Here is a 23,585-nt window from a genome sequence, read left to right on the forward strand (position 1 = left end):
TCTAAGACTTTCGCGGGGGCGGGGAGTAGGGAGATGGGTCTGTAGTTACCAGGAACCTACGGGTCCGCATTAACGTTTTTTAGGATTGGCTGGAGAAAGGCATGTTTCCAGGCCATTGGATAGATTCCCAATCTGAGTGATGAATTCCAGATGGGATTCAGGTGCGGGTTGAGGAACCCCGTCAGAGCTTTATATTGTTTTGCTGGCCAGGGGTCACTCGGGGATCCAGATTTGCAATTCTGCAGTTCTAGGAGAGGCGCTTCCTCTGATACTTCTGCAAACTCTGAGAGGACTAAACTGGGGGCCTTCCCTGGGCCCTGATCAACAGAAATCTGGGATTCTTCCCCTGATTTCCTAAAAAAACTCAGTTTGTTGCATAGACTCTGTGAAAGGGGGTGAGTGTGGGTAAGGGCTAAAGGATCGGTGAAGGATTTAACAATTTTAAAAATCTCGCTGGAAGCGCTTTTAGCATTATTAATTCTCTCCGCTAAAAAATCTCTTATTTTTTGTAAGCATTCTACGGTATTCTTTAAGAGCTGCCCGATAACCTGTCTTGCTTTCTGCAGAATAAGTCAGCCTCCAACTGCGTTCTAGTATTTTGCATTCCCCTTTTTTTTGTCTAATTTCCTCCGAAAACCATTGTGCGGAGGGAGAGGACCTAGGTGATTTTACTACTTTCAACGGAGCAAGGGCCTCAATTGCCCCGCTGACCCACTTGTTCAAGTGCGAAATGCTGACCTCAAGATAATTGGAGGTGACGGGTTTAGAGTCCTTTGTAAACTGCATTATTGAATCCAAGGTGATATTATTCTAATTCCTTCTAAATTCTTAGGAATAGAGGTGGCTTTCTTTGGGCTGGGCAACATAAATTGAAAATAGATCAGAAAATTATCTGACCATATTACAGGTAGAGGTGCATGTACTCTGATGTCAGGCAGATCAGAACAGATCCGGTCCAAGATATGGCCTGCTTTATATGTTGGAGAGGAGACGTGTTGAGTCATGTTATATCCTGTTAAAGTGGAAATAAAATTAGAGCTGTGTGGGCATGAGATATCATCCACGTGGAGATTTAGGTCCCCTAAGATAGTAAAATTAGCGTAGCGTATACTGGCTTGCGCAATGTAGTCAGCGAGCTTCGCAATTTCATTAATGCTAGAGCTCGGCGGTCTATAAAGCAAAAGACCAGAGCAGGAGGTAGTTGTAGAAAGCCTGATACAGAAAGATAGCCCCTCCATAGAGTCCACTAGCTCAAAATGAGATGCTGTGATCTCCCATTTAGTTTTATAAATAATGGCCACAAATAGAGAGAGAAGATCAAAAATAGCATTTTAAGGGTGCTCCTCAGTAACAGTCTATGTGTTGTATTTTGTTCCACGGTAGACATGTGGGGGTCTTCTTTAGGAATGATTCAGGAAAATAAAGGTCCTGGAAAAACAGGAATTAAGTCACTAACCTCTGTATTATTTGTGTGACCAGGGGGGGAGGCAAAAGCACAGGGAATTGAGAGGTAGGCGAGTTTTGTTCAATGCTGATGTAAAACTACCCTGGACAAGCGAATCGGCTGATTAGCTATTCCACCTACCATGTAGAACATGTTTTGATGGGTTTGCCAAGGTGGGAGGAAGAAAGGAGGTACATGCAGGCTGATGTGTCCACTATGCACCCCACCAACCTGCACAAATGAGACCACTGGGTCGAAACAAACCACCGATCCACTCAAAAACCAGATTTAATACGCATACACACATACATCTTTCAACATGTCAAACAAAATAAAAGGTTCTGGAGCTCAGTTCTGGGGACAGGGTAGACAGATAGGCAGTCTCCTCACAAGGAGGAAAGTGCTTAAAAAAAAAGGTATGGGACCCTAAACTATGTATGATCATGCTGCAACAGCTGCTAGTCATCTGAAACCCCGGGTAGAGAATGCAATATTATTCAGAAAGGGTTACGCACCGGCATCTCCCAAACAATATAAAAAAAATACATAGATCGCCTCTAGTGGGCTTGCGAAACTGACAAGCTCATGGGGAAAAAAAGACAAAGGAAAGTCCAGCAAAATGCACAACGGGAGAGTGGCACAGCTTTATAAAGTCATGCTGAAGCTTGTCACCTGAATGACTTAATTTGCCCTGCTGAAGCAAACTCAACTTACAAGCCTGCCGTGTAAACAATCTCTGTTGTCTCTGGGCTCAGGTCTGAAAAGGTAAATTCTTTGGTTTATCACACTTCAACATGCTTTGAGTTTTCTTTCTATGTTCTTTAGGTTGCATCTTAAAAATCAGAATAGGACTACATATTTCAGCCCTGCTTTTACACCAGATTCATTCAAGCTGTCCACCCATTCATTGTAGAAAGGTAACTGTAAGACATCACATTAGGCTCTTTGGAAATCAAGTCAACAATGAACAAAAAGTAAGATAGTTTTCAGCAAGCTTTCTTGGAAAATCCCATAATTTGGTACAGTCAAATCGTACAGTACTATTAATTTGTGCAGACAGAATGTTATCTTGTGGCAGCAGACTTTCAAGCTATTCGGTTTAATCTCCCACATCTGTCATTCCACTTTTTCCGCCAAGGTTTTTATTTTTCTTTCTAAATCGGTTTTTGAACTTGTGTACCAGAGACAAGTCAATGGAGACAAATATTGGCATCTCGATCAGGAGATGAAACGCTTTAATAGTTTGATAAGAGCTTCAGTCAGCATTCTCTTAAGATATTTTAGGTACATTAGTGTAGAACAAAAAGCTACGGAAACATTTCACAGTTAACAGGAGCAGATGATCCACGCTTTGCTCAAATCAGTTTGTGGTATTTTAATTCTTGTAAACTACTTCCCCTATACATTTGATTTTTATGGAACTTTGAGTATCAATGTAGGTCACCTGCAAAGTATTTCCTGGGCATCAAGTAACACCATCACTCCATTTGAATCAATGTAAATGGAGAACTGGTATCAATATATTAATGTGAAGGAAACCTAATAGTTTCCGGCGGAACTGAGCAGCCAATCTACAAATCCCCATTTCAAACTCTACATAGTAGCAGCTATCCTGAAAATCTGGCATGGCTTCTGCCCTCTTAGACCAACAATGCACACCTGTGATACATTTTGGGTTGTCTGTCAGCTGCAATGCAAACTACACATAGGTAAAATAGAAATACACAGATTCTAAAGTAGTTGGTGTTGCATGGTCAATACCACCACTTCTGTCAATTAATCTGAACATTCTTTTGGGGGAAACAAGGTTAAAGAACCTTAAGTGTCACGTTATTTCTTACCTGGAGTAATGCAGTTGGAATCAAATCGGGCTTCTGTAGGTAGTGTTTCACCTTTTTCAATTGCCTTTTTTATTTTGTCTTCTGCCTCTTTTGCAGACCTATCAATTGAAATCACATTATTTATATTACATACATTCCTAGGTAACTGGACACATCTGCATATTTTAAATGTTATTTCAAGAACAGCAAAACTGTATAAGGTTTTCTTGCAGCGTCTGGAGCAGGTTAAGGGAGCATTTCTTCTTTCCTTTGAGTCTTGTTCTTGCATCCCAAAGGTTCTCGAATGGAAATTTGGAATGAACAGGGTGCTAGTACTCTCTGCCATCTTCTGCCCATCACAAAGTAAATAAACTTTGAGTCAGCAAGGTTAGAAAATTGTGCAATACAAAGCTGTGACCTGTGCCTGATGGACAGCAAAAAAAAGCACATTAGCATACATATTCATTCTGCCTGTGGGACAGCATCTGTCAAGGCACTCTGAAATGCCCTCCAAGAGCGTGGAGCATTTTGGTGACCGCCATGAAGAGGACGATTTGTCAGAATACCCAATAGGCGTTGTTCTCTAGAGTACATCGTCAGAGAGGATCAGGGTAAGGAACTATCCCAAGTTACTAAACTAAAGATTCCTGGTGTACAACTGCCCGATCCCATCCCCTTCTTAATGCAGTATATGCCAGATCCCATTTATCCTCCTTGCATGAGGGAAACCGATGGATAATTTTCCTAGAGTTAATCAGACCTCAAGTTTAAAACTGTCCCTTGGCACACTGTACAATAAGCTGTCTCAGAATATATTCAAACCGTTCAACAAAGATTAGTGCACTTGCACGTCTGCTTTGCTGGCAAATGCTGGAACTAAATATTTAGGCCTGAACCAATGATCAGTTTTAATGGCCCTTTTACTTCTAGGTCTCAAGATGGCATTTGTGAATAGTAAAGGGAGACAGACCTGCAGGAAATTATTTGCAGGAAGAAAAGAGATTCATGAAACAAAGCAAATTCTCATTCATCATCCTACTGAGACTTCAGATGGAGTTGGGCTTCCCTCTTCCACAAGCACAGAATCACCTTGACAAGATCGATGCAGACGTTTTAATAAAATCAGCAAGAAAGAGCACTCCTTAAGTCTGGAGGAAAATGAAAAGGCATTTAGGACGCAGAAGAATGAGTCCATGTGGGTGTTCATTATGTGCGAAACACAGATGGGTCTCTTTCATTTTGTAATACATGTAATTAGCCCTTTCGGGCAAGGGGTCCGGTGATAGGTGCTGAAAATGATCATGAATGATTCTTCAGAGAAGGGGGTGCATTAGTTGACAGCTAACCTTTATGGACCATTTATAGCCAAATGTATAACTTGGTGCCTTACTACTGCAGCAACTCTAACAAGAAGAGACTCTACTAGGTTAGTGCCATGCTAATGGTTTGAGCTTACTCTTCTCCTCTCCGTTTTGTCCCTCTGTATATAGGTTTTCATCATCATATACAAAACACAACACAACTGGAGACATATTTAAAGTGTCGCCAAATTACTGGGTCAAGAGCCAGGGCCTGAGATCAGGGTAGGCAGGCCTTGGATTCTACAACTAGTTGATTTAAAATGGGCCCCAATTCATACCAAGTTTTTTTTTAAAACAAGTTTTATTTGTTCACATAAGCTGCATAGCTCCGCAACCCGGAGACTGCTGCACACATCAATGGTACAATAGAAATGACGTTGACTTTTATATACTTGAAAAAACTATAATAGAACAAACCCCTCCCACCTCCCCTCGATTGCGCCCATGCCCCAATAGAAAATGTAGTACTTCTCTGGAACCATACATAGAGCCCATCTGCCAGCCTGCAAAGCCCGGCTTCCACACACCCAATCCGTCAAGTGAACATCCCCTTCCAGCGGCGGATCTAAATCTAGTCCCCGGTAATCTGCCCATCATTTCCAAATCTTATAATGCTTACGGGGGCACCCCCAGGCAATGAAGACCGGCTGTTCAAGTCCCATGCAAACATCTATCCCATTCCTTCACGCAGCCAGCGACGGTGCCCGGCTCCTTCCAAGCCCTGGCAATGTCCCTCTTTGCCAACATGAGAACTAGCAACAGGAGGTGCCGCTTATATCTATTGCCCCCAACACCCTCCATGACATGTAACAGGGCCAAGCGCGGCGTGCGGGAACACCCCTCTCTAAAATGTATGTAGCGAGAGACAACTCCCGACTGTGTGCAAAAAGGCGCCCTCCCCCGAGCCACATCAAAGACACTCGGGGGATGCAATCGTTCCAGCCCTCCACAAGCGCACTCTGGTAAAATACATTCGATGTAAATATTTGAACTGTATCAGACGCAGGCGCGTGGCTATTGCTGCCCCCGTGAACTTGCTAATGCCTCCGCCGAGTCCTCCTCCTCCTTCCGTTCACCTACATCCTCCTCCCATGCCGTCTTAAGCCGCTGCAGATTTACAGAACAATGAATGATCAATGTCTGGTATATGCGAGAGAACTTGCGGTCCAGTAGCTTCCCCATAAAGACCTTAGCTTCAATTGGGCTGGAATCAGGGAGAGAATCCAGGCCTTCCAGCGCGTGTCAGAACTGCAAACATCTGAAAACCTGGGATCGTGGCATCACATATTCTTCTCGTAGATCTTGGAATGATTTTAGCGTCAGGTCAGTCATCACGTCTCCCAGACCGAGATGCCTATGGAGTCCTAACCCTGAAAGCCCTGCAGGGCTGCCAGCTGAGGCAAACGCCTGTTACCCCAGAGAGGAGCCTCCCGAGTCAGGACATTCCACCACCCCATCCTACTCTGGGCCTGCCTCCAAACATGAACCACGACCCGCGTGGCCGGGGGCAGACTCTTCCGAAGCGGCGCGGAATACAATAGTGTGTGTAGGGATTTGTTGCCCATTATCTGCCTCTCAACTGCGTAGGCAGGGTCCCTTCTGTCCCCGTACCACCATTCATTGAGGACCAGCAAATGTGCGGCCTGGTAATAGGAGAGAACATCTGACGTAGCTAGACCACCGGTGTATGTGGATCGGAAACAGGCGCGTAGGCCAACTCTAATGCGCCCCCCCTCCCACAAGAACCCTCCCAACACCGAATTAACCTGCCGGAACCATAAGGGTGAAATCTGGTAGGGATGATTTTGCAATTGGGAGAATGGGAAGCGCCACCATCTTAAAGATGGCTGACCTACCGTATATCGTTAAGGGCATGCGGGACCACACCTTGAGATCTTCCAGAGTACAATCCCACACTGGAATCAGATTGCGGTCTCTGGATACAGGCGGGACATCTGACAAAGAGACACCCAAAAACTTAATTCGCCCCGTCGCCAATTGAAGGGCTGAGGCCCATTCTCCCACCCTCAGCCCACCCCCCAGAATCCACAACGTGGATTTACAGGGATTCATATAGAGCCCGGAGGTCTCACTGAAAATCTGAAGAATACGCATCAACCGTGGTCCAACCTGTCCAAATCAGTAAGAAAGAACAGGATGTCATCTGCGTATAGTGCTATTTTATCTGTAAGACCCGGTGCCCATCGAAACCCACGAAGTTGAGCATCTATACGCACCCAGACTGCCATGGCGAGCGCAAAAATGTAAGGGGAGAGGGGGCAGCCCTGACGCGTGCCCCGCTGGATGAGCAGGAGCGAGATATCGCCCCCGCCCCACCAAGGCCGTTAGAGTAGTGTACAGCAGCTGCAAATAAGCCAGAAAGCGCAACCAAGTACACCCAGCTCAAAGAATCAAAGGCCCTGTCCATATCAGCCAGCAGTAGCGCTACCGGCTCCCCAAGCCGCCCACAGGCTGACACGGCAACATGCGCACGCCTAATGTTGTGGCGGGTCACCCTCTGAGGCATAAACCCAGCCTGATCCGGGTGTACCAGAGTTGTGATGTGTGGCTTAAGCCGATTGGCCAACGCCTTGGCCAGAACCTTTGCTTCTATATTAAGGAGGGAGATGGGGCGATAGGATGCATGCTGCTCCGGAGGTCTACCTGGTTTGTGGAATCAATCAATCAATTAGTACATTTATAGAGCGCGCTACTCACCCATGAGGGTCTCAAGGCGCTGAAGGGAGGAGCCAGGTCTTGAGGTGTTTCTTGAAGGTGAGATGGTCCTGGGTCAGTCGTAGGTGGGCGGGGAGGGAGTTCCAGGTCTTGGCGGCCAGGTAGGAGAACGCTCTTCCTCCGGTGGTGGTTCTGCGAATCCGTGGGACGGTGGCAAGGGCGAGGCTGGCGGAGCGGAGTTGGCTGGTCTGAGTGTGGAACGTGAGAAGTTTGTTGAGGTATTCGAGGCCCATGTCATGGAGTGCTTTGTGTGCGTGGGTGAGGAGCCTGAATGTGATCCTTTTGCTGACGGGGAGCCAGTGCAGGTTTCTCAGGTGGGCAGATATGTGGCTGTGGCGAGGGATGTCGAGGACGAGTCGTGCGGAAGCGTTCTGTATGCGTTGAAGTCTTTTCTGAAGTTTGGATGTGGTTCCTGCGTATAGGGCGTTCTCGTAGTCCAGTCGACTAGTGACGGGGGCCTGGGTGACCGTTTTTCTGGTTCCAGTGGGGATCCACCGGAAGATTTTTCGGAGCATGCGCAGGGTGTTGAAGAATGAGGATGAGATGGCGTTGGCTTGCTTGGTCATCGTGAGGGAGGAGTCCAGTATGAATCCCAAGTTGCGTGCGTGGTTCGTGGGTGTCGGTGCTGCGCCCAGCGCTGTGGGTCACCATGAGTCGTCCCAGGCGGATGGGGACAGTCAGAGATGAGGACCTCCGTCTTGTCTGAGTTCAGTTTCAGACGGCTGAGCTTCATCCATTCCGCGATGTCTTTCATTCCTTCCTGGAGGTTGGTTTTAGCGGTAGCTGGGTCTTTGGTGTGGGAGAGTATCAGCTGGGTGTCGTCGGCGTAGGAGATGATGTTGAGGTTGTGTTTGCGTGTGATGGCGGCGAGAGGGCTCATTTAGATATTGAAGAGGGTTGGGCTGAGCGAAGAGCCTTGGGGTACGCCGCAGATGATCTCAGTGGCCGCGGAGCGGAAGGGAGGGAGGCGGACTCTCTAGGTCCTGTTGGAGAGGAACGAGGTGATCCAGTCCAGGGCTTTTCCTTGGATCCCAGCGTTGTGGAGGCGAGTTGCTAGGGTGCGATGGCAGACGGTGTCGAAGGCGGCTGAGAGGTCGAGGAGGATGAGAGCGGTTGTTTCCCCGTTGTCAAGCAGGGTCCTGATGTCGTCGGTGGCTGCGATGAGGGAGGTCTCGGTGCTGTGGTTGGCTCGAAATCTGAACTGGGAAGGGTCGAGTGAGTCGTTTGCCTCGAGGAATGCGGTCAGCTGTTTATTGACGGTCTTCTCGATGACTTTAGCAGGGAAGGGAAGAAGGGAGATGGGTCGGAAGTTCTTGAGGTCTTCAGGGTCCGCTGTGGGTTTCTTCAGAAGGACGTTGATCTCTTTGTGCTTCCAGCTCTCTGGGAAGATGGCTGACGAGGAATGGTTTATGACGTTCCGGAGGTGGGGTGCGATGATGGTGTCGGCTTTGTTGAAGAAGTGGTGAGGGCATGGGTCAGAGGGAGAGCCAGAGTGGATGGTGTTCATGACGTGGGTGGTGCAGTGCTGATGGGGGTCCAGGCGCTGAAGGGGGTGGTGGTGGAGGTTGGTTTGGTGACTGGAGGCGGGGTCTGGGCGTCGAAGCTGTCGTGTATATCGGCGATCTTGCGGTAAAAGAACGTGGCGAGGGAGTTGCGGAGGTCTTGCGACGGTGTGATGTTGTTGCTGGCGCTGGGGTTGGAGAGCTCTTTTACGATGCTGAAGAGTTCCTTGCTGTTGTGTATGTTGTGGTCCAGACGCTCTTTGAACGATGTCCTTTTTGTGGTGCGGATCAGCTGGTGGTGTTTGCGAGTGGAGTTCTTGAGAGCAGTCATGTTTTCTGTTCGCGTCGCCAGGTTTTCTCGAGAGTTCGGCAGGATTCCTTTGATTCTTTGAGGGCGTCGGTGAACCATGTGGTTTTCCTGTTGCTGGTCTTGCCTGGGGGGGTTCTTCAGTGGAGCAAGGGCATCGGCGCAGTTGGTGATCCACTCAGCAAGGTTGCGGGCTGCGTCGTTGGTGTCAGTGGTGTCGGTTGGTGGGTTCTGGCTCAGTGACGTGGTTAGCTGGTCTGTGGTGACTTTGCTCCAGCATCTGCGGGGGATCTGTTGCGGGCGGTGGTGGGATGTAGTCTTCTTAAAGATGAAATGGATGCAGCTGTGGTCGGTCCAGTGTAGACCGGTGGAGTGGCTGAAGGAGACGTGGTTGCTGGCGGAGAAGATGGGGTAGAGCGTGTGGCCGGCGTAGTGGGTGGAGGTGTTCACCAGTTGCTTGAGTCCAAGGTTGGCGAGGTTGTCGAGCAGGGTGGTGGTGTTGTCGTTATTGTTCTCCAGGTGGAAGTTCAGGTCCCCTAGAAGGATGTATTCGGATGAGGCGAGGGCGTGCGGGCTGATGAAATCAGCGATGGTTTCACTGAATTGTGTGCGCGGGCCCGGGGGTCTGTAGATGAGGGTTCCTCTGAGGGTGGTCGTGGGGTCAGTGGGGATCTGGAAGTGTAGGTGTTCGGCGGCAGTGAAGGTATCTTCGGTGTTGGTCATCGTGATGCGGATGATGTTCCTGTAGATGATGGCGATTCCTCCTCCACCACCACTTCCGCATGTCTCCAGTCCGGGGGAAGCGAGCCGCACTCCCGTGCCTCCTCCAAAACCAGTCGAAAATGTGGGACCAACTGTACAAAGAACCGTTTAAAAAACTCGCTGGGGAACCCATTCGGACCCGGAGCCTTCCCAGGATTCAATTCCCCCAGGGCCGTACCCAGTTCATCATCCGATAGAGGCCTATCCAATTGCTCTCGTACTTCATCCGAGACGGTCTTAGGCGGAAGATCATCAATGAACTTCACAATAAGCTCCGCCTTGAGACATTTTTTGGGTGAATACAGGTCTTCAAAGTACGCCGCAAAGCTCTCTGCAATAGCAAAGGGCTCCAGAATTGGCTCCCCCGCAGAGTCCAGGACCCGCGGCAGGGGCTGGGCGTGTAAGGTACCCTGGCACAAGCGGTGGAGCATCTTGCTTTACTTATCCCCCCATTGATAGACCCCACTGCTCGTTGCCACCCAAGTCCGACGAGCCTCATCCATCAGTATTGCTGCATATTGCTGCTGAGCCAACGCCAGTTGTCTCCTAGCCAACCCTCCATCCGCCTCCCGACCCCTACGCTCCAGCGCCTCAATATCTGCCTCCCGACGCACCAGGTCCTTCTGCCGCTCCTTTCGCGCAGCCACGCACCAGGAGATATCCACCCCTCGCAAAGTGGGTTTCAATGCCTCCCAAAGCACCGCCGGAGAATCAACTGATCCTACATTAGCTACCAAATAGTTATCTATCTCCTTGACCAAGTGTTCCCTGTATTCCTCCTTCTGCAGTTGCCACCCCAACATACGCCATCTAAGTGGCTGCCGCCTCGGGCCAATCCGAATCGTGAGCGCAACGGGCGAGTGATCGGACAAGGCTCTGGGCAAAATACACGCTGACAACGCTCTGTGCACCATCCCCCTGGGGACAAAGATATAATCTAGCCTCGAGAAGGAGTCATGTGTTGTGGAAAAGTAAGTGTATTCCCTGCGAGGGCCAAGTAAGTGTCTCCATACATCCGTCCAGTCTAGCCGAATCCCCGCTCCACCATCTATCTTGACCCCGTTCCATCACATCATTCCAATCTCCCCCTACAACAGAGAATGTATCCGGCATGTCCCCCCATAGTGTTAGGAGTCGTTCCACTAAGGACCACTGTAATGGTGGTGGGGCTCCCCAGAGTCAAGACCTCTCCCCCAATTCTGCCCTGTATGAAGACATATCTTCCCTGCGTGTCCGACCAAAGTCTCTTGTGTTCATATGGGACCCTGCGATGGATCAATATCGCCACACCCCACGAGCCACGCGTGAAACCTGAGTGAAACACCTGAAGATATCCATACCGCTGTAGGCATAAGGCTTTAGTACCCAGTATGTGTGTTTCCTGAAGTAGGAGCACGTCGGCCCCAGCCCTCTTGGCATACTGAAGAATGGACAACAAAAGGAGGCTGGGCTGTCCTAAAAGAAGAAAGGGACGGTCACTAAGGAGTAGGGGGTAGTGCTCATTGGAGAGCTAGCCCTGGGTATCCATTGTGTTGGATATAATGGCCTCACACACCCTTGCGAGTGTCATGCTTCATCATAGGCAATGATCCTCGTTGGGTAGGCGGTGCAACACCCAACGGGCACACCTCAAAGAGGGGCTCTTTATCGGAGACCTTTTTATCAAAACTGCCTATGGGTGAAGTGTGGGTGAGGGGCCAGAACAACGTAGACAGTGTGGGTGGGGATAAAATGAGGCACAAGGTACCGGAAAACAATTTTATTCTGGTGGTCCTCTGCCGCAATTAAAATAAGAATTAGTCTGGACTCGCTGGTACTTAAGTTGCCAAGAGCGGGACAGTACTAAAGGGTGAAAAGTGTGGTCAACATGTTTCACGCTTAAAGTTCATTGACATGCGATTCTTCAAGACCTAAAATATTTTGGATAAAAAGATCTCCGATAAAGAGCCCCTCTTTGAGGTGTGCCCGTTGGGTGTTGCACCGCCTACCCAACGAGGAGCATTGCCTATGATGAAGCATGACACTCGCAAGGGTGTGTGAGGCCATTATATCCAACACAATGGATACCCAGGGCTAGCTCTCCAATGAGCACTACACCTTAGTGACCGTCCCTTTCTTCTTTTAGGAACAGCCCAGCCTCCTTTTGTTGTCCATTATTCTAAGGGCTGCGACTGTGGCTGGACCTTCCACTCATCCTCCTTGAGTGGTAATCTCAGCCCTGTTAGATAATAACTGATCCTTTCCTTCCCCTCCTTTTGTCATATACTGAAGAATGGCCCCTCGCTTCACCTTGTCCAGTGCCCCACGAACATTCCAACTAACTACGCACAGGGAACCAGGGGTTATCCGCCTTTCAGCCTTCGTGCCAGACATAACAAAAGACTAACACTCTCGTGACCTATGCACGTGCTCCCCAAAGTATAGAATGAGTTCCAAGCAACCAGCATGAATGCCCAATCAAACAGGTAAAACAAGCCCCCCTCCCCCCACCCCCAACATCCCCCCTACCCATATCTTACGAACATGGAAGTATCTGTCGCGGTCGGATAGGAGCCAACTCCCCAACCGGGGGACAGGAACCGTACCTTCCAATGGATCCCCAACTGGCCACCCATAACCCTTGGGCCTCACCCCTTCCCGCCCACCACTACGTGACCGGGTACCCAGCCCAATACGTATGCCTATCGGACATCAAGACACAGTCACCAGAATTCCAGTCCCTGTTGAACCTGTTGGTCAGTCCGCCGAAGCCTGCCTCTCCGATGAAAAGCCCTTCTGCCGGAGGGCGGAGCTGGACAGAGAATGACGCCTGGACCTTGATCTCCTGCTACCTTGCCGTTGGCCTCGGGGGCCCCTTCGAGCCACTTCACTCGACGAAGAGTCCGAATCCCGACCAGGTGCTGTATGAACCCGCACTCTCACGGTTTCATCAGTCCATTTGAAGACTTCCTCGGGAGAGTCAAAGAACAAAGTGCGAGAACGGTAAACCACTCTCAGGCAGGCTGGATATAACAGCGCATACTGGATCTTAAGGTCTCGAAGGAGAGCTTTGGCCGCCAGGAAGGATTGTCGCAGCTGCTGCACCAGGCGCGTGTAGTCTGGGAATATAAGGATCTTTGTATTTTCATACGTGAGGGATTCCTTAGCCCTGGCCTGCTTCAGAATAGTATCGCGGTCCATATAGTTCAAGAATTTGGCGATGATCGGCCGCGGGCGATCCCCTAGAGGGGGCTTCTGCATAAGGGCCCTATGAGCACGCTCCACCACGAAGCAGCGAGAGAGGGCATCTGGGGGGAGCCAGCCCTCCAACCACCGTGTTAGGAAACGCTCCACGCTATCTCCCTCGCATCCCTCTGGAAATCCCACGAATCGGAGGTTGTTGCGCCAAGCCCTCCCTTTGGCATCCTCAGCCCGTAGCGCCAGACCTTTCTGAATCTTCTCCATAGCTGCTACTTTCTTCTTTAAGGTCGTGACGCCATCCTCAACCTCCGATATGCGGGCCTCAGTCCCTGTGATGCGTTCAACCGCATTGTGCAAGTCCTGCCTCAGCAGCATAACGTCGTAGTCCACGGGCCCGATCTTGGCGTCCAGCATGTCTTTGGACTGAGTAAGGGACACCATGAGCGCCGCGTTGTCCGCCACCTGGCCCTACGATCCCGCAGCCCCCATCGCAGCACCCGCCCCGGTAAATTTGTCAATGGTGCCCTGCTTGGTGTGCCTGCCACTACCTTTGTCTCGTATCATCGTCCCAACGTAGGTGCTGCCTCCAGACACTATGGGGCGACCGCTTAGGGGGCTGAGCACGGAAACAACCCAATATCAAGGACACTTAAGCCCAGGTAAACAGGTTCTTCACCAGGCGGCGACCGCCACGAGGGTAGACAAAATGGTTGCCAATTCACCCCCACCTTCACCCCCGAGGGCCTCACTTCAACGATCTGTGGCCCGACCCGACCACCGATGCGCGCCACTGACTCTGGCCCTACCCGGAGCGCCGCTAATGTCTCTAGGCCAGGGATGCCCAAGCGTACCTGTGCCTGGGGGGGTGGCTGAGCTGTGTCGCCTTCCGCTGCTGTTGGGGCTCTGCCGGGCGGCACGTTGAGGAATCTCCAGTGCCCGGCATGCACCACCAGCGTCAGGAAGCTTCCACTCCTCCGGCAGCCCAGAGTGGATGGCTGGAGTGTCAATGGCCGCGGGGGCACTTGCCCCCCCATTCGCAACCACCGCAGCCCGACTCAGCCGCCGAGCACCGGAAGGCCACAGGGGCAGTCAAGGATATTAATAGGGGGGGGGGGTTTGAGGCACCGGTACCCCTAAGCCACCGCCGCACCTCCTGCTTGCCTGACCTTTCGCCCCCGCCCTGGAGCTACAACAAAATGACTGCTAACGCTCCAGGGCCTCCTCGCTCCGGGTCTAAGTCCCTGCAGTCAGAAACCACCACCTGTATGCGCCTCCTCCTGCCGGCCGCCGCCTCGTCCCGACTCCCGGCAGCAGCTCAGCCCCAAGGGGAGGGGGGGGAACCACAGGACTCTGGCGCAAAGCCTCAGGCGCCGACCACCGGCGGCACTTCAGCCAGCCGCACTGTCCTCTGAGCCTCCGCACCCGGCCCAGCTGGTCAATCGAGGCCCGGCTCCTCCCAGGCCGTCTCCCGCTAGGCCGCCTCGATTCGCGGGTCTTGTTTCCTGGCGTAGAATGTCCTGAATTTGATTTGTAAAACTGTAAACTAAGAAAACTGAGTAAAGTACGTTTGACCAGATGAATGTGTCATTCTCCTCACACCTTCCCGGCCCCCTCAATTCCTCTTGCACCTTACTGGTCTTCATCCTTCCACACACTTCTATCTGATCCCTTCCTTCTTCTAACCACCCTAACACCAAACGATGTGCGCTCAATATACCTATTCTCGCACTCCATATTGTATTCTCTCTCTCATTTATGTAGACAGTTTTCCCTCCTAGCACTCACAACTGAAGTCCCCCTCTCCACCTTATCCTTCTACTCCTGATGTCTATGTGTCTAGCTTATCCTTCGGTCAACATCTTCTCATACAGACACACACCCTTTTCCACCTCTCTTTCTCTATTTCATCCATGGGTTTAACTCCTATCTCACACTGTGTTCACCCTCTCTACTGTACTATTAACCCGATCATGCACTTTCTAGTATCAACATTTTCTCATGCATATCTCTTCCTTCCGCCCACTCCCTCTGCGTCTCTTTCCCTTCAGCCCTCCCCTTCTTTCCCTCCATACCTACCCCATTATAGATAGCTAAACATTACATCCTCAACCTGGTATCACAGGTCTGCTTCTGCTTTAATTCTTTCACTTGGAAAGCCCACGTTTCTCCTACATAATGGGCTGTTCTTATGACAGTGTCAGCATCCGGGCTCCCATGGAGATTTACTATCATATTCACGGTTGTTCGGATGACAACTTTTTGGATTATAGCCCAAATAGTTCTTCCGACTAGCATATAGGTTTTGCTAAGTGGATCACAGTCTTGCTAATGGATTTGCAGCATGGAAATAGGGGTGTAGTCAGTCTTACGTATGGGCAGGTTGCTGCAACACACTAGGAAGAGTGTTTTCTGGTTGGCAGATACTGTTAGTTCCATGTACGGCGCAAGGTTCTTTCGTCTGGTTTAAATCATGGGCTATGTTGTGCTTTTCCATGCTACCAGAGCTGCATACCTTTTTGAAATGTTCCTTTTATCTAGGCGTCATTTTAAAAGCCTTTTTGTTTTGGCTAAAATCCTCCATAATGAATGCTGAAGAGCTGGTCAGCAATTTTTTTACGCGGGGAAGCGCCCAGAGTCACATGATCGACATCGGAGTGTGGGCCTTATCAAAATGCAGAGTTGGCAGCACCAAAGTTACCGCACCAGCTGTACGTCGCTGGAAAAAATACTGAAGCTGGGCCGGCCTGAGTAGCCAATCCACCACCAGAGCCGGAGTCAGATTTGGACCTGGGCCAGCCAGTAGACGGTGAGACGGTGAGACATCAGGGCAAGTTATGTTATGTTAATTGGGATTTATATAGCGCGTAATCACCAGCAGGTCTCTTAGCACTTAAGAGAGAGTAGTGGAACACCCACCATCGGCTATCTGTCAACACACCTGGTCAGAACATGTGTTGCTCTCAGGCCTCTGTGAATAATAAGGTCTTAATCTTCTTCCTATATGGAAGAGCGGTTTCCTTGTGTAGGCTTTCTGGTAGCTTGTTCCATAGGGGGGGGATAAGAACAGAGAAAGCTCACCCACCCCTGGTAGTTTTGTTTAACAGCTGACAGGACAATAGGCCTGCCTCGGACGAGCGCAGGGTAGGTCCTGGTATGTAGCTCCCAAGGCGCTCCTTGATGTATTCTGGGGCCTGTCCATGAAGGGCTTTGTGAGCGAAACTGAGGCCCTTAAACCTGGATCGCTGCTTGACGGGGAGCCAGTCCAGCTGCTGCAGAGCATCTTGGGAGCTTGAAACCAACCTAGCTGCACCGTTCATTGTTACTTGCAGCTTGCCTAACAGCTATTCTGATAGTCCAATATACAGGGCATTGGCGTAGTCCGGCCGAGACACAATCATTGCAGACACCACCATCCGCAGGGTTGAGAATGATAAGAGGTGCAAGTTTCCTCAGTTGTTTCATCAGGCCCACACAGGTCCCGACCACGGTGGACACTTGGTTCGACAGGGTGAGCTTGGCATCTATTTTGATGCCTAAGCTCTATACAACCGGTACTGGTGTGGGTGTGGCACCTAACTCGCGGCCAGAAGAGATTAGTCCAAGGGCTATGTCCTCTGGTAATAGCTAGAACCTCTGTTTTGTCCGGATCAACTTTGAGCGAGTTGGCCGTCATCCAGTTGACTGTGTATCTGAGAATACTTTGTGCACATGACTGAGCTTGAGAGGAACTGTCGATTTGAAGGATCAATCAGGTGTCATCCGCATAGTTGAACACCTGACAGTCCATTTGGGCCAGTGCTTACACCAGTGGCTGGAGATAGATGTTGAAAAGCAGTGGGGACAGCGCTGAGCCTTGCGGGACTCTGCAAGTCAGTGCCTATTTGACACGCGGTCTGCTAGTTGGATCCTCTGTGTCCGATCTGTCAGAAAGGAGGGGATCCATTGATCATCACCCCACAGATATCCATATTATAAATGCGGGCCAGAAGTGGGTCATGATTCATTGTGTCAAACGCAGCTGTGAGGTATAGCAGAATTAAGGCACAAGGCTTCTTCATGTTGGCCGTAAGCCTGAGCTCATCCAACACCGATAGCATCGCCAACTCTGTGTAATGGTGGGCCCTAAAGCCTGCCTGCTGTACCTGGAGTAAATGCTGTTTCTCAATGAATAGTGAGAGGGTTCTAAGGATGTGTTTTATTCATTTATTTTCTTTTTTTACGGAGTTTTATATAGTGCGAACTTGACCCGAAGGAATGGGGTATCAGGGCACTGTACATAGCACCAGTTGCGCTACATGAGGACACATTCATTTTTTGTTAGGCACTGGGAGATTAAGTGATTTGCCCATAATCACAGGATGTTCAGCGTTGTTGCCGAGACTCAAACCCAGTTCCCCAGATTCAAGGACGACCGCCCTAGCCTTTAGGCCAACTCCTCTCCCATGTTGTTCCATTACTTTGGCCAGAAGGGGAGCTAAGATATGGGCCAATAGATCTTCAGGTTGGCGACATCCGCCCCTGCTATTTTTCAGCAGTTTGGTTAACTCGGCTTCCTTGAAGTAGGACACTCCCAGTAGTCAGAGATTGAATAATCAGGGAGAAAATCTCTCTCTCCATCAATGGGAGAGCCATCATGAACACCCTTGGTGCGCAGGGGTCCGCTGGCCACCCTGACTTGATTCTAGTCATAATGTGGGACATAGAATCTCGCTCAAGCATCGGAAAGGTGGAGAGTATCTCGCTGTGGTCGTGTGGCGGTGCTTCCATAACCAGGGTGTCATATAGATAAGCTTTGTCTTCATACTGTGTTAAGTTAGCATGAGCTTATTAGAAGTTTAAACGCCATTTTACCTTTCTGCTGCTTCTGCACACGGCACATATTGTTATTAGAGCTTTGAGCCTAGTAGAATATTTTGCTTCACACGAGAATAATATGTTTTGCTATTGTATCAGCTTTGCTTGGTAAGCTATGTCGGAACAGTGAGTGCCGAGGCCTTCAAGGTTATTTCAACACAGTGGTTGTTGTGAGGTCTGATCTGCGCACGTTCTAGACATGACACATATGCAGCTGCGGCCAACTCTGGCTTTAGGCGCGTTTAATATTGCACTGCGCAGAGCATGCAAACACACTTGATGATTCTTCGCATGCAGAGAGCTGGTGGAAGATGATGTGATCCCTTTCCACTAGGATCAGAGGTATGGGGCCGCCCTTCTTAAACCCAAAGAGACCTTCTTTAGATATAATATAATATACTAGCAAGGGAGGGTAAGACTTAGGTGCCATTTAGCCTTCTTCCCTTTAGCATTTCAACATGCTTTCTCCCTTTGTATTTTATGGACTAGTAACTATGCTGATAACTTTGTTTCTTATAATATGTTTGCTTGTATTATCGAAGATACTGCGCTTAGAACACTGCATTAGAAATAAACATTTCAAACTTGCACGTGTCTTCATTTACTCTTCGTTCTGGATTGATATGTTGGTATAACGAAAGAGTGTTCATGTGTTCCACGTTACCTGAGGTGTTCTAAGTCCATGTTCTGGATTGTCTAAACATTGGGAGTTTGTAAGAACCAATGAGACACTGATTTCTAGTCTGGTAGGGGATTTTGGGTACTAAAGTGAGTTTTGGCACACCCTAATTCACTGAGGTTCCAAGTCTCTAGGCACAGTTCTGTGTGAGAGCAGGATCCCTGCGACATGGCGCCCAATGTTGGTGGTCTTATTACATGACACTTGAGTAGTGCTTCTATCAGTCCTTAACACCCTTCACTGTTGTTTCCGGAAGATAGTGGTGTCGGACAAACCTACCTATAGTTACATGGGTCTTTTCAAGCTTGAATCTTTTCAAACGGTTTCTTTTTGAATTACTACCCAGTTGTGCTACGTAGTTTTTATTGTACCTCTTTCTTACTGTGTCCCTATGGCTAATGCCGTTGATATTCCGCAGCATAGTCGGATTGCGGTTCGCAATCATTTGCAGACTTATGATATCCCTGTGGATGGCATGGCTGTGATCATGGTGGCGAGTGCGGAAGTAGCTTGGCCCAAACAAATTTTTTTACTCGTGGGTGAACTTCCCGGCTGTGAATGCAAATACTAATGTGTTCGACACGTACACTCAGACTGCCATACCACAGGAATATGTTCCCTATAGGACACAGGAAGTTCCTATTAATGCCTGGCAGCACCGAGTTTGGTTTAATGGCGCCCTACCCCACTCTTTGTTAACTCCGAGGTTAGGTCCTTTTTCCATTCCAGGCGCAACTTGGCCTATTTTGGCTGGATTTACATTGCATCCTAGACATGGAGCAGTTCCCGTTGCAGATTTACGACTGTTACATACAGTCGCAATTAATGTTATTCGGTCGTTAGTGCAGTACATTACCCGCAATCTCCCGGGCGGGGCCCCGGGTGCTGGGGCGTTTCATGCCGGACAGGGCAGAATGAAGCTCAGTCATGTGATGGTAAACGCAGTAATGGGCAAGCGCCCCCAGAATAAGGATGATTTTCCTTTCTGGCTTGCCGAGAAGTTTGACCAGCTGGAAGCAGTATTTCCTAACACGACTCCTGGTGAAAAACACAGGATCCTGACAATTAGCATGCCAAAAGACTTGCTCCCGGAACCTGGTGACTGTGAGACACGGGGTAAGACCTTTGCGGCAGTGTATACGATATGCTTCGGCACTCCGTCAATGACTGTCCTTCCAACGGTCCTTAAGTGTGTTCAAGATGAGCACGGACCCGAGGCGGCGGTTGAATTGGGTATGCGCCTATGCGGCACTTTGACGTAGTTTCCGATCTCGTACTTGCAAATGTCAAAGGAGATGCTGTGAACTTTCAGGTGTCTAATGCTTTGCAGGCTCTACCCGATGTCGACAAACCCCGACAGTTGGCAATAATTATTGTGGCGGCTTATAAGACCGTAGGTCGTAATAGTTTGGGACTCAAGCCTTTCTCAACAAAAGAGAAAAAACAACCCCAAGGGCAGAAGTCAGAAACTGACAAACAGCCCAAGGCTGAGAAGCAAAATTGGCCAAAAAAACTACAAAAACAGGGTAAACAACAGCAGAAACAGGAGTCTCGTCCTGCATCTCCAGTGCCTGCACCTACAGAACGTATTTATGACTTTTGCGATCGCGCGACGATAAAATCACCTGGTCGTCTTCAGGTTTCTTAACAACGCTCTCCTTGTTCTTTTCAGGAATCATCGGCCTCATCGACCGGTTGTGGAGGAGGCGGCAGAGGTCGGGGTGGCCAGCAGGGACGCAACCATCCTCGCCCGAAAGACGGTAAAGGCAAGCAGGACGATTCAACACCGAAAAGGATCCCAGTTTCAGAAAAAGAAAGTTGCCGATTTAACAGCGAGATATGCCACAGAGAGTGAGAACGCAGCTTCGGAATCAGACATGGGCTCTGACCTTGCTGGACAGCACGGCGGAGATTACCATAGTGCGAGAGGCCCTGCGTCCACAACTGAAGGTGACAGCGACTGACCTATATGTTGTTGTGGAGACAGCTGACACTAGAGTCGCTCCCCCTGATAGACTTTATGAAATAGTCCTTTTAATTGAAGGTGACATACAACGTACCATAAAAGGGGTATTTTGGGAAAATCTTACGACTACCTATGACATTTTGTTAGCGGAGGCTGACTGGCCCCCACCTTTTGTGCTCGCAGCTCCGAGAGGGGAGGAGGTGATCCTCCCTAGTTTCGTGCACACTGTCTCGAAGGAGCATGCTCTGAATTTTGCAGAAGAGTGGGCTAAAGCCCTTGCGCCGGCTCTGTACCGTACACACTGTGGTTGGGATAAATTTTCCCCACACCACAAGATACCCTTACGGTCTATGCCACAGCCTCAACCTTAATATCCCATCAGGCGCAATGCTAAGGCTTCCGTTGCGGAAATCCTTGAACACTTGGAATATCAAGGTGTAATTGAAACTTGTGTCAACGATGAATAACCCTCTTTTTTTTACTGTGACCAAGCCAGACGGCTCGTTTCCGTTTGGTATTGGATTACCGGCATCTTAACTCGCATTGTCGTACCTGTGCAGTACAGAATACCCACGGCTCTGCTTTAGTGGATGGTCATGTGCGTAAAAGGTTTATAACCCCACTTGACATTTCCAATGTTTTTTTTGGCCACAATTTAGATGGTCTAAGTTCCCAATGGACCAGTTTTACAAGTGGTGGCAAACAGCGCCAATATAAACGTTTACCGATGGGCTATAAGAATAGTCCAGGCGTGTTTGCTGCCCGCATTGTCTCTCTCTTAGAGAGAGTGGACACGGATGCATGTTTGTATGTGGATGACATCTATCTCACAGACGACAAGCTTTGGGCACATCTGTGTCGCGTTGACCGCATAATTTGTAACTTTGCGGACTTCGGTTACAAATTTAACTTTGCAAAGTCTCATATTGCAGAGTACACAGTGTTGTTCCTGGGCTATGAGCTCAATAAGGAAGGTCGAGGATTGGCTCCTCACTTCTTGGAGAAGTGCGCACAATTGCGCGCTCCTACAACTCTGAAAAAAATACCGTCCTTGCTGGGATTTTTGAATTTCGGGCGTACATATATTCCTGATTATGCCCAGCGTATCAAGCCTTTGCATGCGTTGATACAACCTACTTTTACCAAATAGTCCTGGCTGCCAGAACACTCAGCTATTTTGCAATCTTTGCAGGCTGATGTTTTAGAATCAAAATTCTTACTGACTCGTGATAACCACACCAACCTGGTGATAAGAATCATCCCCGGGGCGGTGGGTTTCACTTACCTTACTTTTAACGAAGGAGACACAGTACCTATTGCTTACAAGTCACACTTGTACACTTCGGCTGAAATGCGGTTTTCCTCTGTAGAAAAAGTTTTAACAGCAGTGCAGATGGCGATTCTTAAGGAACGTGCACTGTCACAGGGAAAACGCATGTTGGTTGTTACCCCGTATCCTGCATTGGAGGCAGTTACGTAAGCCAGTGTACCAAATTCTAAAGCTTTACACCCTCGGTGGATACAATGGGCAGCATCATTGACCTCTCCGGATGTCACGTTTATTTTTGATGCCTCCTTACAGTCGCAGGAGTTTTTGCAATATGAATTTGTTCATTCTGCACCTTTGGCAATTCGGCCTTTGGAGGATTTCCATTACATCATATACACTGATGGTTCAGCGCATGTTGCGCATGGGTCTAAACACGCATAAGTTTCCCCTTGCGCCATTGTGGTAGGTGCCATGGTGAATGATGAGTTCAAGTCTAGAGTCGTGCACACGCAGACTCTAGGGGACTGCCCGCACAATTGGCAGAGCTTCGTGCTCTGATGCTTGCATTGGAGTTCGCTGATCCTAGTGCAACGACTCTTATTGTGAGTGATTCTTACTACTGTGTCCAGTCTTACAATGAGAACCTGTTCTTTTGGATTCAGAATGATTTTCGTGATTCCAAGGGTAGCACAATAAAACATAAAATGATCTGGGTCTGAGTGGCTGAGCTTAAAGAGCAGTTGCCATTCGTGTTTGTAATTCACACTTTAGGTCATCAGCGTGTGGGAGTCCACGTTATTGGCAATTCATTGGCCGATGAGGCCGCAAAATCAGCAGTATCGTCATATTTGGTTGCAGCAGTTACACGGTCCTAAAGTAAGATTGATGATGATATCTTGGCAGCTGTTGCTGCGACTGAGAAGGGAAGTAAATATCCTAAGGGGTTCCCTTCGAAGTATTCATACCACTTGAGTCCTGATAAAGTTCCTTATGTGAAAATACCGGATGCTGGTGAGAGGTTGATTCCCAACGCAGATCGCAGGCACACATTGCTCACTGCGGCCCATGAAGGAGTTGCGTCTGCGCATGCGGGCGTTTCGGCTACTGTGGCTAGGTTACAACAGTGGTTCTGGTGTGGGGGGACTGTACAAACAGACGCGTGATTATGTCCTTCAATGTGATCTTTGCCAGCAGATTAGGCCTTCAACTGCTGCGCGTCCGCCCCAGACACAGTTGTACATATCTAATAAACCACTAGGTTGTGTTTACTTAGATCACTGCGGTCCTTTTTCTTCTGATACTGCGTATAAGTACATTTTAGTCGCAGTTGATTCATGCACACGCTTTGTGTGGGTGTGGCCTCACCGCAGCGCTGATTCACGAACTGTCATAAGAGACTTGCGTGTCTTTGTAGGGATTTTTGCCTGTGGAACCTTCCATTCGGATCAGGGTCCGGCTTTCGCCTCTAAGGCGTATAAGGATGCCATGACTTCGTTGGAGGTCAAAGTCAAGTTTTCGTCTCCATACAGACCTGAGGGTAATAGTGTTGTGGAACGGATGAACCGAGATTTAAAGCGGTCTTTGACAGCTAGAGTTATAGGCACTGGCAGGAACTGGCTGGGCCCACCTCAATAGCGTGTAGCGTGCTCTTAATAATCTCCCTAGAAGGTCTCTGGGTGGGCGGACCCCATACGAGATGCTCTT

The 23,585-nt window shown here is 49.2% G+C and overlaps 1 protein-coding gene across 2 annotated transcripts in view; it reads right to left on the bottom strand.

The window, feature by feature from the left end:
* The window catches only part of XRN1 (5'-3' exoribonuclease 1), a 1,049,234-nt gene that overhangs the window by 977,056 nt on the left and 48,593 nt on the right, over positions 1 to 23,585 (bottom strand). For both annotated transcript variants that reach the window (XM_078666417.1, XM_078666416.1), the window contains exon 3: positions 3,286 to 3,383. In XM_078666417.1, the coding sequence (XP_078522543.1) occupies positions 3,286 to 3,383 (98 nt within the window). The remainder of the gene's footprint in view (positions 1 to 3,285; positions 3,384 to 23,585) is intronic.

The sequence above is a fragment of the Lissotriton helveticus genome, chromosome 11 (assembly GCF_964261635.1).
Source record: "Lissotriton helveticus chromosome 11, aLisHel1.1, whole genome shotgun sequence".
Lineage (NCBI taxonomy): Eukaryota > Metazoa > Chordata > Amphibia > Caudata > Salamandridae > Lissotriton > Lissotriton helveticus.